This window comes from Ananas comosus, linkage group 23 (assembly GCF_001540865.1).
Source record: "Ananas comosus cultivar F153 linkage group 23, ASM154086v1, whole genome shotgun sequence".
Taxonomy (NCBI): Eukaryota; Viridiplantae; Streptophyta; class Magnoliopsida; order Poales; family Bromeliaceae; genus Ananas; species Ananas comosus.
Window position 1 is genome coordinate 811722 of NC_033643.1, and position 16154 is coordinate 827875.

At 37.1% G+C, this 16154-nt stretch overlaps 2 protein-coding genes and 1 long non-coding RNA gene across 3 annotated transcripts; all 3 read left to right on the top strand.

Annotated features, from left to right (window-relative positions):
• Nucleotides 8663-9665, top strand: LOC109728256. Its single transcript, XM_020258628.1, has 2 exons — nucleotides 8663-9364; nucleotides 9564-9665. The coding sequence occupies exons 1-2, from the start codon at nucleotides 9107-9109 to the stop codon at nucleotides 9663-9665; spliced, it is 360 nt and encodes a 119-aa protein (XP_020114217.1). The 5' UTR covers nucleotides 8663-9106.
• On the top strand, nucleotides 11032-11542 carry LOC109728260. The gene is made up of 2 exons (XR_002220943.1): nucleotides 11032-11167; nucleotides 11242-11542. It is a non-coding gene; the product is annotated as an uncharacterized LOC109728260 (long non-coding RNA).
• Nucleotides 14385-15885, top strand: LOC109728225 (zinc finger protein ZAT12-like). The gene has a single exon (XM_020258588.1). The coding sequence runs from the start codon at nucleotides 15012-15014 to the stop codon at nucleotides 15513-15515; it is 504 nt and encodes a 167-aa protein (XP_020114177.1). The 5' UTR covers nucleotides 14385-15011; the 3' UTR covers nucleotides 15516-15885.

The window sequence follows — 16154 nt, forward strand, 5'->3', positions numbered from 1 at the left end:
ATTTTCAATTAAGTTATTTCTAAATAAAATAAAACGAAACGGATAGTGTACTACTATCTCTAAAAAAAAAACCATTTTGATTCTCTTTATAAAAAGCTTAGTATGTAATAATAGTATTATTAAATTTATATAACACTTTAAATTATGTACACCAACAAATTAGAAATCTTTTATTTTAACTTATGGTGCTATAAAGTAGCATTTGGACACCCTAGTAATATCTTCTTTTTTCTTTCCTTTCAATTTTATTCTTGGGTAATTTCATTTGTAACCCTCACAAAGTTATTGAAATATCATAAATACCCTTCGAATTTTTTAAATTTCACAAATGCCCCTCTAAATATAATATTTTTTCATAAATGCCATCATCACCGTTAATTTTCACTAAACTTCCATCAGTTTGCATTTTTTCATTCTACTTCAAAATATGAAATTACCATTTTACCCTTAATTTGTTTACTATTTGTTTAAAGCGGTTAATTTCATCCGTACCCTCTAAATTTCAGAAATATTATAAATACCCTATAAATTTTGTTATATCATAATCACCTTTCTAAATACATACTTTCTTTCAAAAATACTCTCACCGTATACTCCGTCTCCTTCAGGTCATATTAACCTAGTTCGATAGCGGTCTAATACTGGTTAGATTGAAATGTTTATTTTGTCCATGAGTTGAGAAGTTTTTGGAGGTATATTAATTATATGATTTACATTTAAGCCCTAACTTTTGTTCATTATTTGTTTAACATCTAAACAAACATTGTTCGCTGATATTCTTTAGTACTATTCAGCTAAACAAACATTGTTCGCTGATATTCTTTAGTACTATTCAGCTCTTAACTTTTGTTAATTATTTATTTTAGTTAGTTACATTTAAAATTTTATTTAACTTAAATTGCTCTGTTAGCTATTACTTATTATCTTTCTTTTTTTTTTTAACTTCTACGAAGTAATTAAAATTATTAAATTTGTTAGAATCATCAATGGGTTGATAAAATCTGTAATTTAATGACAAAAATCAATTCAATTTCAAGGAACCAAATAGTAAGAAGACTTTGATAAAAAAATCAAATTAAGGGGCTATTTTGTAGTGTATAGAAAATTTGTGAGGGTATTGATGAAAATACATTGGAGGGTAAATTCGGTATTTTAAATTTGTTATGCCTAAACACGACGGAATGATAGTTATAAGGGCATTTTTGAAAGTTTTTATATTTTTTGAGGGCAAATATGAAATTTTCAAATTTGAAAGGGTATTTATGATATTAGAGCTATTTGGAAGGGTAGTGAGGAAAATTTTCCTTTATTTTTTACCTCCTCTTGCTTTTTGTTTATTCTCTCTCTATCTCTCTTGACAAGGGATGGGTTCTTCACCAACCTCGCCTTTGGAATGGGCGAATTTCTTGCCGCATCTTCTATGAATCTATATCCCTAACCCTAACTATTGCTTTCGTACAGACAGATTCCCACGCGAGCAGAGAGAGCGAGAGAAAGTGGGAGGAAAATTTCAAAACTTTAGGGAGCAGAAAGTGCAGTGCTAGAAATCCTAGAAAGCTTCATCATCTGCACATAGCATTTGCAATCGTGGTGGTGTTGGGTTTGTTCTAATTTTCTCTTTGTAATTTACAATTTGTTTTTTGGTCATTCACCATCGTCAATGGATGGCTGAGATGGCTTTGAAGTTGTCTGAAGAAATCCTAATCTTTTTTAAAATTTATTTTATTTTTATTATATTCTTTTATTTTATATTAAAATAAAATCTGAGATTGTATGAAAGGTGTTCTAGAGAATGCCTAAGAAAAGTTGTTAACATAGAGACACTAAATAAAGATCCATTAAAATCACAACATTTTTTCCATTTGATTCATTCACTATCTAAGTTCAAAGCAACATATTTTTTGAATTGCATTCAATTTTTCCTGTTAGCTTCTGTTCAGATATTTAAATTTTAGATTTTAGATTAATTTTTGTTGCAGCTTAGTTTCTTAATATCATGGTTAAAAAAAGGTGCCAAAGATGAGTAATTTGACTATTGTAAATTTTTATCATGTGGATTCCAAGAGTACATGGAGAAAATTTGATATTAAGAAAAATTGTGTCTCATCGATTTTATCCTTTTTTATATGTGGTTATAAGTTAATAATATTCATATTGCCATGGATGGTCCTTGTAAGTTATTACAGGCCTTATTCGACGTTTATTTTTAGGATGGAGCTACGACACTCATCAAGTAGATAAGGTTTTCATTATTCATCTCTGAATAGGATCTATATGAATCTCGATATTGAGTTTCTCTATGTTTCACGTAATTGAAATAGCAGCACTCTTCAATTAGGTGTAAAGGTTCTTATTTGCTAAAATTCTTTTATGGGAGGGACAAAGACTATTTTGATTGATGGACTCTGATATCTTTTCTATTATTCCTTTAAAAATGGTTTTGCTTTTTTTTTTTTTTTTGCCTTTTTGAGATTATTGTTTTGATATAAAGTTGTCGATGGATATAAAATATGATACTGAAATGCTTCCTCTTTCTTTAGTCTAGCAAAATGATTTGGTACTAGAATCATAGTTTCTTCTTCTTTAGGAATATTTTGAGCCCTTATTATGTAGGAAAGATGGATGAAGTCTTTCCAACCTTGATCATTGTGTTTGATCCGCTATTTTCTTAAGTTATGCCTTTTAATTTGAAGATTGAGGTTCTGAATTTAAGAAGGCATCTACAGTTATTTTAATACTGATTTAAGGAAAGTAAGATTTATTTTATTTAGCTTTAACATTTAGATAAGCTTACAATAGTAAGCCCAACAATTTACGGCATTACAAGGCTGCAGCCTGAAGCGACGTGGGCAAGGCCGGTGTCAGGTACCCGGGCTGCGATGGGCCATCCCATATTGAGAGCTTGACATGACAAGATTCTCTTTATAATCTTACTCTAAATGATGTTCAGAGTACTTAGGTGAATCTCTTCACTGCGTGAACCTTAATGAGTTCCTAAAGAGTGTACTTTCATATATTGTTGCTTCAATTAAATTTTTCACAATTTTTATCATTTGCTTCACTTGGATATAAATATTTAATGAAGTAGAAACTTATTCTTTTCGATCTGCAATTTAAATTATTTTGTTCATTAGTACTGCTTGATTCGTATATATATTTGAATGCTTATTATGGTAAGTTGCTATAGTTTTTCTGCTCAACAATTTTTTTTTACATTTGAATCAACTCTCTCTGAAATGATTCTTTATTAGTTGAGAAATAAGTTCTACTTTGATAAATTCTTAGTTGTGAATAGATAATCCATATGAAACTATTGCCACCATTACAAAGCTAAATGTTAATTATTAAGACAACAAAATTGCATTTATATTTGCTAACTGGATATGTATAAGAGGTGTGAAAGGGAAGCAAATGCGGCATAGGAGACGAAGAGTACATAACTTTTAGTAGAGTATTTTAGAAATTTAAAAAAGAAATGCCCCATTGTTTTTTTATGCCTTGTCTTATTCTGGATTTTGGGAGATGGTATTTTCACTACTTTTGCAGTTCTCTTTCCTAATGTGCTAAAGGTAATTTTGTTTCTTGATGTACAATATGTTATTTTCCTTTGAAATTTTAGAAGATTGTTTTGTTGCGACTTCTATTTTCTTCTACTTCTCTTCCGCTACCTTAATTTTAGATATGAAAATATCTTGACTATTTGCAATGCTCTCTACCCGCCGCAACGCGCGAGTTCCTACACTAGTATATATATAAAATGAGAGGGAGGTCCATCGTGGACCTCCCTCTCATCCGGTCCACGAGGCCAACTGGTCTCGTGGACCGCGCACATCCGTTGCTTCCCTCCGCGCGCAACACCGCGCAACACCGTCCGCCTTCCGGCTCCTCTCCCGCTTCCTCGTCGGCCGACTCTCGGACCCGGCCGTATCCCCGGCCTCCGCCGACTATCACCGACTCTGCTCCCAGTTCTCCCGCTTTGGCCTCTTCCGTCCCTCCCCGCTCCTCCCCTCCTTCTCCCTCCTTGCCATGCTCGCGCTCCTCCTCTCCGCCGTCCTCCTCGTCCGTCTCTCCCCCTCCCCGCTCGCCCACCTGCTATCCGGCGCCCACGTCGGTCTCCTCTGGATCCAGTCCGGCTGGATGGGCCACGACTCGGGCCACTACCCCATTCTGGAAGGAGGGGGCCCGGGGGAGGAGAGGAGGGCGCGGAGCTTGCGCTTCGAGAAGGCGGAAGGGTCGACGGCGGTGAAGGCGCGTGGGGAGGGGACCAAGGGGCGGAGGCGGTCGCCCCAACGGAAGCGCCCAGAGAGGACGACATCGTGGAGGGACAGGAAGGAGTCGAGGGCGGCGGAGAAGCAGGACGATGAGAGCGGCGGAGGAAGAGGACGACGAGAGCGACGAGAGGATGGTGTTGGAAGTGGAGGTGTGGGAGGTGGTGGTGGTCTGGGAGCAGATGAGGCGAGGTGGAGGCGGAGCCACGGAGGAGCCAGCGAGGCGGAGATGGAGGAGGCGATCAGGTTGGGAGAGAAAGAGGATAACTTAAGGGATTAGAATAATAAGGTAGGGGTAAAATAAGTATTTTATATAGTTTTTAACTTTAGTATACATTTAATCCATGTTTATCTCGAGTTAAGCTAACAGGGGATAACTGTGGAGGTATTTTGGAATAACAGTGGAACATATAAGGGGTATTTTAGAAAGAAAAAAAAAAGTAGGAGTAGATTGGATATTTCCAGATACATGAGAGGTATATAGGCAATTATCCCTTTTTTCCTTTTTTAAATATACGCCGTTGCACAATCTAACGGTGATTTGGCCGCTCGTACATTAAAAAAATATGAGGAACCATTCCGGTTTCTCTGCCTCTCTATATGTTGAGGTAATTTTGAATCAAAAACAATATCATATATGGAATTGTGGAATTATTCTACTTCAATCAAAGCTATATATGCAATAAAGTCCATCGCTTCGGCCTTTATCTGTTAGTTATATTTATTAATACCAATAGATCAAACAATAAAATTGTTTCTCTAAGGTACCGTTTGGTTCGGGTATAAGTAAGAACTAGCTATTACAGGAATAGGTACAAGTATGGGGATAAGAAAAAAAGTGTTTGGATGAAATTTAGGTTGTTTTTGGGGATAAGAAAAATAGCGTTTGAATAGATAATATGGAATAAAAGAAAAATTAGGTAGTTTTATATAGAAAATAAAGGTGTTGGTGGAAGTAGCTATAACCGATTATTATAGGTAATCGAGAATTACTGTTCTCGGGTAAAAAATTAGTGTTTGGATATAAAGTGAGGATAAGGACATATTCCTATCCCTTAACCAAACAATGCCTAAAGACATTACACAGAAACTGCTTGAACGTAGAAAAACAATTAACCATGAAATAAAAGAAAAGGAAAGTGTTAAAATCGAAATGGCAAAAAATAAATTCAGAAAATAATTTAATGCAAAAAATGATAAATGATAAAAAAAAGAACATACCGATATTTACGTGGCTCGGCCAGCGGCCTACATCCACGGACGAAGACGGAACAAATAATTTATTAATGTCGAAAAGACGAAGTACAAAAAAAATCTGTCAGTAGACCAAAGCTTAATTAGATCGAAAACGCCGCATCAAGAAACTCCGAAAAACGGCTCGGCTACTTCACCCGTACGGAATACCAACATGGCACTTAATTAATTAACTTGGATTTTGGATGCATGGCTAAATTAGAGTGGCCACAGATGCTTGACCGTATGCAACCAATGTGCATGACTTGGCTTAATTAGATCAATTAGTCGCGGGCTCCAAACCGTACGGACCAACCAGCAAGTAGGAATAATTAGTGCATGGCTCTTAATTGGGTCATGCCTTTATTAATTTGACCGTAGTATGTATATATAATACATATATCCTAACTAGAGTAATTCTAATTCAATTAAAATTACACTTTTAATTATAATCCATATGTACCAAATTAAATTCAATACCAATTAAATTAGAATTTAACTTTAATTTAGATAACTACAAATCTAAACCAAATTATAACAAAAGGAAACCAAATTTAAACCAAAAAAAAAGGAAAAATGAATAAATAAGGCGCCCGGTTGACCTCTTACAACTGGAGCCGCCGTTGTTCAAGATTGGACGAAATATATCAGATTGGAGTCATTGGACGAAGAATGACAGATCTGGAAAATTGATGTACTTAACAATATATATATATATATATATATAGAGAGAGAGAGAGAGTCCGGCTATAGTGTTTTAAAAGCACCAAGCATTTGGTGCTTATAAATTTTTTACCGTTAAATCTACGGCTTTGATCATTTTCATCCGTTATATTATACTATTCGACCAACCACCCACTCAACCCAAAAAACCCCACATCATCCTAACCGTACATCTATTAATTCAAAGATTAAAAACATACCAGCACCAATGACTTAGTACTTTTAAAAATATAGAGCTCAATTTTATATATATATATATATATATAAATAAAACTGGGCTACTATGCTATTAATAGCACCAAGTCATTGATACTACCAAGTTTTTGGCCACTGGATTAAGAGATATGTGGTTTGGATTATGTGGGCCCCCTAGGGTTGAGTGGGTGGTATTAATAACATAGTAGCCTTCTCTCTCTCTCTCTCCTCTCTCTCGTCTCTCTCTCTCTCCCTAGATCTAACGGAGGAAAACTTGGTAGCACCAAGTGTTTCGTGCTATTAATAAACATAGTAGCCACTCTCTCTCTTTCTCTCTCTATCTCTCTATATATATATATATATAGAGTCCGGCTACTATCTATTAATAGTACGAACCACTTGGTGCTACAAGTTTTCCGCCATTAGATCTACCCTTTTGATCATTTTCACCGTTAGATCATACTATTCAAACCAACCACTCACTCAACCCTAGGGAGCCACATCATTCTACCGCACATCTCTTAATCCAATGACCAAAAACTTGATAGCACCAATGGTGCTATTAATAGCATAGTAGCCTAGTTCTCTCTCCTCTCTCTCTCGTCTCTCTCTCCTCTCTCTCCTCTCTCTCTCTATATATAATATATATATATATATATATATATTAAATATATATAATATATAGTAGTCCGGCTACTATGCTATCGATAGCATCAAACCCTTCGTGCTATTAAGTTTTCAACCGTTTAGATAACCTCTTTGATTATTTTTATCCGTTAGATTATACTATTCAACCAACCACCCCTCAACCCTAGGGGACTCAATCATCCTAACCGCACATGTTTTAATCCAAAGGACGAAAACTTACTAGTACGCAAGTCATTAGTACTATTAATAGTAATTCCAGCCTAGTTTCTCTCTCTCTTCTCTCTCTCTCTCTCCTCCACCTCTCCTCTCTCCTTCGTCCCGCGGCCCCGCCCCGCGCCCACCAGCGCCGGCCCCGCGCCCCCGCCCGGCCGCGGACGCTTCTCTCGTCTCGCTCTCTCTCTCTATATACTACTATATACCAGTAATATATCCCGGGCTGCTATATGCATTATGAGTACGATCGTCCTCGTACTCATAAGTTGTTTTCGATGATAGAGCTTTCGAATCGACGATCCGCACCATTAAACGTTATCTAGTGCATTTGAAACATCTAGAAATCAAATTTCATAATTTTTTGACATCATTTACCTTACGATTAAAGGCTTACAAAATTGACAATTTATAACGGCTGATATGAAATACTTGCTAGTTTGACGGTGCAAAAGAATCTGAATAGTTTGAATTTTTGATAGAAAATTATATTCACTACCTAGATAAAGATCAATAACTTTGATTTTAAATTGAAAGATCCGATCATCCATTTTTACGATATCGTTCGATTTTGACCGTTCAATTTATGCCCGCTTGATGGACTTTATTATGATTTCGAAAAATTATGAAATTTATTTTCTAGAAGCTTCAAATACTCTAGATCATATTTAACGGAGTGGATTGTCGATTCGGAAGCTCCATCATTGAAAATAACTTATGAGTACGAAGGGCCCAATACTCATAATAGTATAGTAGTCCTACTCCACCTTTTGTGGCCATAGTAGGTCTAGTTTAGTTTGTGGGACAGAGAGGTTTTGTGTTACATGAGAGAGTTTGTAGCTGTGCAAAATTTTGTCTTGCCTCTTAAAATTCTAATATATATATATTTTTTTGAGAGATAGGTAGCACGCTACCAGCTTCGTTTGATTTCATTTAGAAATAAACTTAGCTAGAAATGTGAATCAACTAGGATTCGAACTTAAGTCTCGGATATCAACCACCAAATCCTTTGCCACTTGCTCTAGGGACAGTCGGTAATTCTAACTATTATTAGTTTTATTATATCAACCATCATTGTTATGCCAAAAATATAGGTATCATTATATATTGACAAGCATGGTTTTAGTCGAAGGTTTTTAATATCTCTGGAATATGCATATAGATAAAGAGATGTTAGCTTCGGACACAATATAATAACATGATCAATTACATGAAACTACTATAAAAAAAAATTGAAGTGAGCGCAACGGGAATGTGTTTAACTGGAAATGATAAAATTTTGATCACACTGATAGAGAATGAGACAACATTATGAACATTTAATAGTCTCATAATAAATGCCTAGATAAATTCAAATTGACATAATTATCGAATACGAATACATAGCCAGTGAACTCTAATCGTCGCCCTGTGCTTTATTTATAAAATTAGGAGTATTGTATACTTTCGAAAGTCAGAGTACATATAAAACAATTATATATATTAGAATTATATTCGAAATTAAGCTTAAATTCGCCATTCGATCTGGTGCCTAAATTGCAAATTCCTCAATTTACTTCAAGTTTAATATCCACTCAATTTTAGAGTTAATCTCTCTACCTTTTATTTTTGTTCCCTTTTATTTATTGAATGTTCATAATTTTTATGGAAATAAATATACAATACAAAATTTTTATTTAAACATTATTTCATCATAAAATTAACATATTCTTGAGAAATTACCAAATGCCAAATCGGACCTTCCATTTCCGATCGAACGGTCACCGAGAGACATCATTCAACCCAAATCACCTATTGCCCACGAAACAGCTTACTACACATTCGACCCAATGGGAAAACGCCACGTGCTCCATTCAGCAACAACGCTAGAAAATTCTAAACGCGTCCCCAAAAGCGGGCTCGGTTCCCCTTCGAAGCCTCAACCCGAAACCCGCGCCGCGCCCTTCTCCCTACTCCTCGCTGCTCCTCCTCCTCCTCCTCCTTGCTCCCACCGCGGCGGCGACGCCATGAGGATCGAGGAGGTCCAATCCACCTCCAAGAAGCAGCGCATCGCCACCCACACCCACATCAAAGGCCTCGGCCTCGACGCATACTCCCTACCCCATCTCCTCCCCCCTCCCCCTACCTCACTTTCGAACCATCTAGGGTTTTAGGGGGGGGGTTTAGGGTTTTGGAGCTTCGGTGTAGTTGTTTTCCTGTTGTTGTTGTTGTTGCTGTTCCTGTTTCTGAGATCGTTTGTGTGCGTGTGTGTGTGTGTGTGTGGTGGTGGTGGTGGTGGTGGGGCAGGTGAATGGGAACGCGATACCCATGGCGGCGGGGTTCGTGGGGCAGGTGGCGGCGCGGGAGGCGGCGGGGCTCGTCGGCGACATGATTGGCGAAGTAAGATAGCCGTGAGGCGCTGCTCCTCGCGGGGCGCAGCCACCCGGAAAGACCGCGCTGGCCTCGCATCTCGCAGGAGCTTCGGGGAGCAAGGTATCCCTCTGGCTACGATGGTATCTTATCTTTTGATCTCGAATTGGTGCCGACCTAAGCATTTCGGTTGTTGTGAGTAGCGGTATACTCTAGAGAAGGGACATTGCTAGTAATCGAGATGTTTCTTCCTTGTCGACGGCAGATGCTGTTTGAGTAGAGCTTTTTCATAAGACCCTAACTGCTTTTTGAGTTATTCTTTCCAGCTTCTCGAAGTGGGAAGCAGAAGCTCCCAATTGAGGTTTTGTATTGGGGTTTTGCCATAACTAGAAGCTCCAGGTTTTCATTTACTGGTTGGTTTCTCGAATGGAGAAGCTTTTCCTGAAGCTGGGTGAAGTGGGCAATTTAATTGTGTTGGAGAATAAAATGGTGTTTTTTTTTTTTTTTTTTTTTTTTTTTTTTTTTTTTTTTTTTTTTTAAGAGATGCTTTTGCTACAGAATTCGGACATTCAGGCGGGGAGGCATATATTAAATATTTACTATATTAAAATTTTATAAATTTTAATGATATATTCAAAATAAATTTTGAAAAAATGATCTATTTTTCTGAAAAATAAATTTTTGAAAAAAAACTTAGAAAGAAATTTTTACTGGCGTGGCACAGCCGGCACGGCCCGTGTCTGGGCGGGCGCGGGCCTCTTGTCGTAGGGTGTGTTTGGTTCGGGGCTGAGGCGATTTCTTTAATTTTTATTTTTATTATTTTATTTTTAAACTATATAAATTTTTAAAAATAATTAAATAAATTGTTTTTATTTAAAATAATATTTTTATTAATAAATATTTTTTAAAAATATTAAAAAAGAATATTTAAAAAAAGAAATAAACGGGTCGGGGCGACGCGGCGGGATCGTCGGTCACTTTGGCCCCGACGACCCTACTACTCCCCTTCAATCTCACTTCACTTTCCTAACCGCCACCGAATCAAAACTGAGAAAGCGACAGAATTCGCTGCTCAGCCGGCCCGCGTGGTCTGATCGAAAAGATAGAGATCGGTTGCCTCGCCGACCCCACCCACCACGACCCCGACGCCCAGGGAGCAGAGGTTTCTTGGTGGCGGGGCACACAGGACCGCATTACGGTTCAGCGCCGCAGCAGGGTTTCTTGGCAGCGGCGCCTCCGCGCCGCCGCCCCGGATCTCCGTAATGCCGGTCCTGTGTGCTCCTGCGCAACGCCATCCGCCCGCCCGCTGAATCCCGTAATGCGGTCCTGCTGTGCCTGCCGCACAGCCCAGCGTCGCTGCAAGGTTTACTTGGCGCGCCTCCGCGCCCGCCCGCTGAATCCCGCAGCCGCAGGTTCGTGGGTTGGCGCGTGGAAGCTCCGCGCCGCCGCCGCCGCCGCCGCCGTCGCCGCCGCCCTCTCTGAAGGTCTCAACCTCTGCGCCGGCATGGCCCCTCCATGGCGACGTGAATTCTACCGGAACGGTAATTTTTAATTTTTTAATTTTTTTACTTTTAAATTTATTATTATATTTATTATTTTTTTTTTTTTCTTAAAGCGTTTTCCACGTTACTATCTGCGTCTCATGCAATAACTGCGGAGAGAAGTCCCGAAAGACCAAATTCTTTTTTCCCGCGGAAGGTTCACTTAGCGGGAACTGCTGTTGCGGAGATTATTTCCGAATCCAATTTCAGAGTTTTGTATAGTTTTTTTTTTGTTTTTTTTTTGTTTTTTTTTTCCCGCTATCAGCGGTTGACGATACTCTGATTGATGATACTTTTGGCATCTTTTGTTACCTGAATACTTTGGTATTTTTCATAGAATCCTACGTGTCAACTTAGGTGAATTGTTCCTGAATACTTTGGCATCTTCTCCCCTGAATACTTTGGCATCTTCTCCCCTGCCTTTTTCTATCTTTTGATGGTTGATTGGCCGAAGAGTTGAGATTGCCAAACTAAAGCTAATATCACATATATAACCACTGACCAAAACAATGCATTCCATTTTAGATTAACAACTAGAGTTTTAGCCTGTAATTATGAATTCCAAATCTTGTGATATTGCTAGAAATATTTATAGTTGATCAGATTTGGAATCCACTACATCATATATATAAAATGCGCATTAGCAAAGCAACTTTTGAGACTTGATACCGAGGTGGAACGGAAAATCTCATTTTTCAGTTTTGGTTTTTATTTAGAAGAATTTTTTAATCCCCAAAGTCTATGTGGTTTAAGACATTAATGATAAGATTAATTTATGGGATATTATTATATGTGACATTGGTCAATCAGAAGCCACTTACAAGATTTTCAATTATTTAGGGGGTTTTATTTATCTATCTTGGAAAAGTGACATTCCAATATCCAATTGTAACGTATGTGTCACCTGTTCCCCCGCGACTAATTGGCGGCGCCAGATGTGGGCTGGTGCAGAGAGAAGCTCATGCTGCTGAGCTGCTCATCTTTTCCATGTAACGCTCAGAGCTTATAAATATATCACGGTCTCTCTCCATAAGAATGCTTATATATATATATATATATATTAATGTGATTAAGAGGTTGTCGACGTGTGTGAACTCTATTTGGCAAAAAATTTTAAAATACAATACTTATATTCCTGCTATTATACTTTCAACTAATTAAAAAGCTTTTCGGAGATTCACTCATCCTATCATAAATTTTTTAAAAATATTCGTATTCTATGCAATAGATGATATAGTATAAGTGTTATACAGTAAACTTTCTCCTATTTCGCATTCTACGACAAAAATTTAGCATTTCCTGGGCTACCACATCAGCAGTAAACTTCCATTGGCATCTCTCTCCTAAAAAGCCTTTTCTTAAATAGTTATCCATTGCACCATATCAGACAGCAAAGCGTCCTATTTATTCTCATGCTAAGTAATACAATAATTAGTAGCAATTATCCCTGTATCAATATGAAACCAAAAAACACTTTCTCCCCCTTGGTATGTTATTTTTTCACCTCAGAACTTACTATTTTTACAGACCGTCCCTAGAGCAAGTGGCAAAGGACTTGGTGATTGATATCCGAGACCCAAGTTCGAATCCTAGTTGATTCACATTTCCAGCTAAGTTTATTTTCAAATGAAATAAACGAAGCAGGTAGCGTGCTACCTATCTCTCTCAAAAAAAAGAACTTGCTATTTTTTTTAAAAAATAATTCAATAAAATCCATAAATATAAAATTATGTTTCTCCCGTACTGCTAATAAGTCAACATCTATACCCGATAGCAAATTAACTAGATTTTCAGTTGCTAATCTTATTAAAAAAAGACAGCTCAAAAAAATTGTAAATTGTAAATTTCAATGGAAAATTTCAGTTTGTGCTGAACCGAGTTCAATTAATTGATTGCGGTATTGTATATAACCAAACTATATATGGTAAAAATTTTCAACTAATCTGTCACAATAGTGCCGTCTATTTTTTTTTTAATATTTTCATGAATACAACTTTTCTATTTCGTGCACAGTAAATTTTCAAGTTTTTTTTTTTTTTTTTGTTGAGAAAAAAATAGCATGCTATCCGTTTCGTTTATTTCATTTAGAAATAAACTTAGTTGGAAATGTAAATCAATTAGGATTCGAACTTAAGCCTCGAATACCAACCACCAAACTTTTTTACTATTTGCGCTAGGAATGGACGGTCGGTCAAGTTCCTTTGTTATTGAGCCAATAAGTTAACATTTGAGCACTCCTCAGAACCCACTTGTCAGTATTTTACTTCAGAGCTCGGAACGGTGCAGTGGAATTTAAGTCCACTGCTACAAGAAAACACCCGAGTCACGATTCAGACTCGGCAATGGGTTCAGACCCCAGTCCACTATGTGCTAACCCAACGAGTTGTTATTGATTTACTTGATCTATATAATTTTGTTAGGATAAACATGGATTAAGATAAGCTTTCAATAAACTAAGATAGCATTTGAAGTCAACTTTTCTGTGATTTTGAGCATATATAAATTATTAATATGTAGATACCTTAAGGCATCTAGGAAAATGTTTTAATGCTGGACCAAGTTTTGCTTTGATCCTAAAACTTCTGAATTTAACAACAGAGACTCTAAAAAAAGTTTAAAAATGCTTTACTTCAGTCTCTCTATTCTTATTTACCATTTGAGCAAAAATTATTACCTATACTCAGATATGGTTTTCTATTCATACGCCATGCATATATCAATTTTTAAATCACTCACTGAATTACAATTTAATTTAATATCAAAGATTTAACCATTGAACTAAAAGTACAACATGAATTGAGGATTAGTAAATTTATGATGCAAATAATATTTTCTCCCGGATAAGGATTAAAGTGAAATAGATTTTAAAAATTAGTGTACCGAATGTTGAACTTAAAACTCAAGAATCAAAATAAAGCTTGACTAAAAATTAAGGACAAGCATTGCAATTTATCTTTTTGATAGGTCTTCGAAACAGTGTGATGAAACTGTTCATCAATAGAGAACTATATGATTATTACTGCTTTACTAGCTAACACCTATATATATTCAGTAATTAAAAAATATAGGTATTATTATATATCCAACCAAATAGTTGAAATTATATTGATTTTTTCTCTTTTTCTTTTCTTTTTTTTTTTTTTTTGAGCAATGTTATCTCAACATTCAAAAAATGCGCATACATTTGACATTTCAAACTCTACTCATCTAAGGGCCAATATTTTTATACTGATCTTATCAAAAAAGATATATAAATTTTTGAATAGATTGATGTAAAACTTACATCTTATTTTTTTGATATACAAATAGTATTCTTTTTTATATATATTTGCAGGAAACTAACAAAAGTTCGAACTGGATGTTTGTGACATCCATGTAGACCTTACGAAGGAAGATTCGTTCCCAACCAACTTCTCTGATTGGATTCAAAACCAAGTTTGTTTTTTTTTAAAAAAAATAGCAGACATTTTTAAAGCTAGCTTTAAATTATACTTCTCAACACTCCATCTATTTAACATTTATTATTATTATTATTATTGTTATTGTTATTATTATTTCAATGCGTCAAGTTAACTGTTTCTAAAACTACGGGTCAAACAGGTATCCACATTCCACAGTGCACAGATTCAAACCGCGCGCTTACTTGGGCTCTACGTCGGCGTGAGCGTGTCTTCTGTCTTGCGTCCTAGTGAATGCGCCGCCTCTGCTCGCTTATATATTAATAAACTTATTATACTCGAGCATTTCGTCGAACACCCTACCTACACGCTACATCGTCGTAGTTTTGGGATTCTTATATATATGGTATACTTGCTAGAGATCGCGTAAAGCGTGGGAGATATAGATGGAGACGGAGAAGGCGGCGAACCTGTTGCTGTCGCTCTCGTCGACCCACACGAGGGCGATCGACGAGGCGATTCGGAGGAGGAAGAAGGCGACGCGGGGGGCCGCGGACGGGGCCTTCGTGTGCAAGACGTGCAGCCGCGAGTTCGACTCGTTCCAGGCCCTCGGCGGCCACAGCACGAGCCACAATCGCGCCAGATCCCTCGACCCGGCCGCGACGAGGAAGAAGACGACGACGACGACGACGACGACGACGCAGAAGCACGAATGCTCCATATGCGGGCTAGGGTTTTCGATGGGCCAGGCGCTCGGGGGCCACATGCGGCGCCACAGGGCCGCGATGGAGGATTCGGCGGCGGCGACGGTGGGTGCGAGGCGGGGCGAGGAGGGGTTCGATTTGAACCAACTCCCCCCGTTGGAGGATGAGGAGGAGAACGCGCCGGAGATCTGTGGCGGTGGGAACGGGAGAGGGTCGGAGCGTCGCTTGCTTGAACTGTTTATGTAGGATTTTTATTAGGATATTAGGATTGGACAAATTATGCGGATTTTTTTTTTTGTTTTTTTGGTATAGTTTGATTTTTGAAATTTGGCTATATTGATTTTTTTTAAGATTTATTTATTTATTTATTTATTTACATCGTAAATGAATTGTAAATATTTTGAAGGTGGCTAGGAAGTTAGGTTTCTGCATGAATTTGGTGCATGATAAAGGTGATAGAAGTACACTGGAGAGTCCTTCAATATTAGAGTAGGAGCTCCATTTGTTTTGTGCTCTGATTGTGACCATGGTTGATTTTATGGGAAATGACAAGGATTGTAATTTTGTAAGATAAGAAATTGTTAAAACTTTTGAATTCAAAAGTTTTGCCATCTATGGTAGATGATGAGTACTTTTAGATGTCTCCAATAGCCCCTAAGTTTGTCCTTTTTGTTTTTCTTTTCTTGCCTCTTTACTTCAATTATTTGGAAAGATACATATACTTTTTTTTGAAATTTTTTTTTTTTCAAAATTTGGAGCGGCATAAATAAAGAAGAGTAATAAATGGTCCAAATATCTTAAAAATATTTATATCTCACCTATCTCGAAAATACTTCAAAATCTGTCGAAATATTTATTGGGGTTGATTTTTACTATAATAATCAA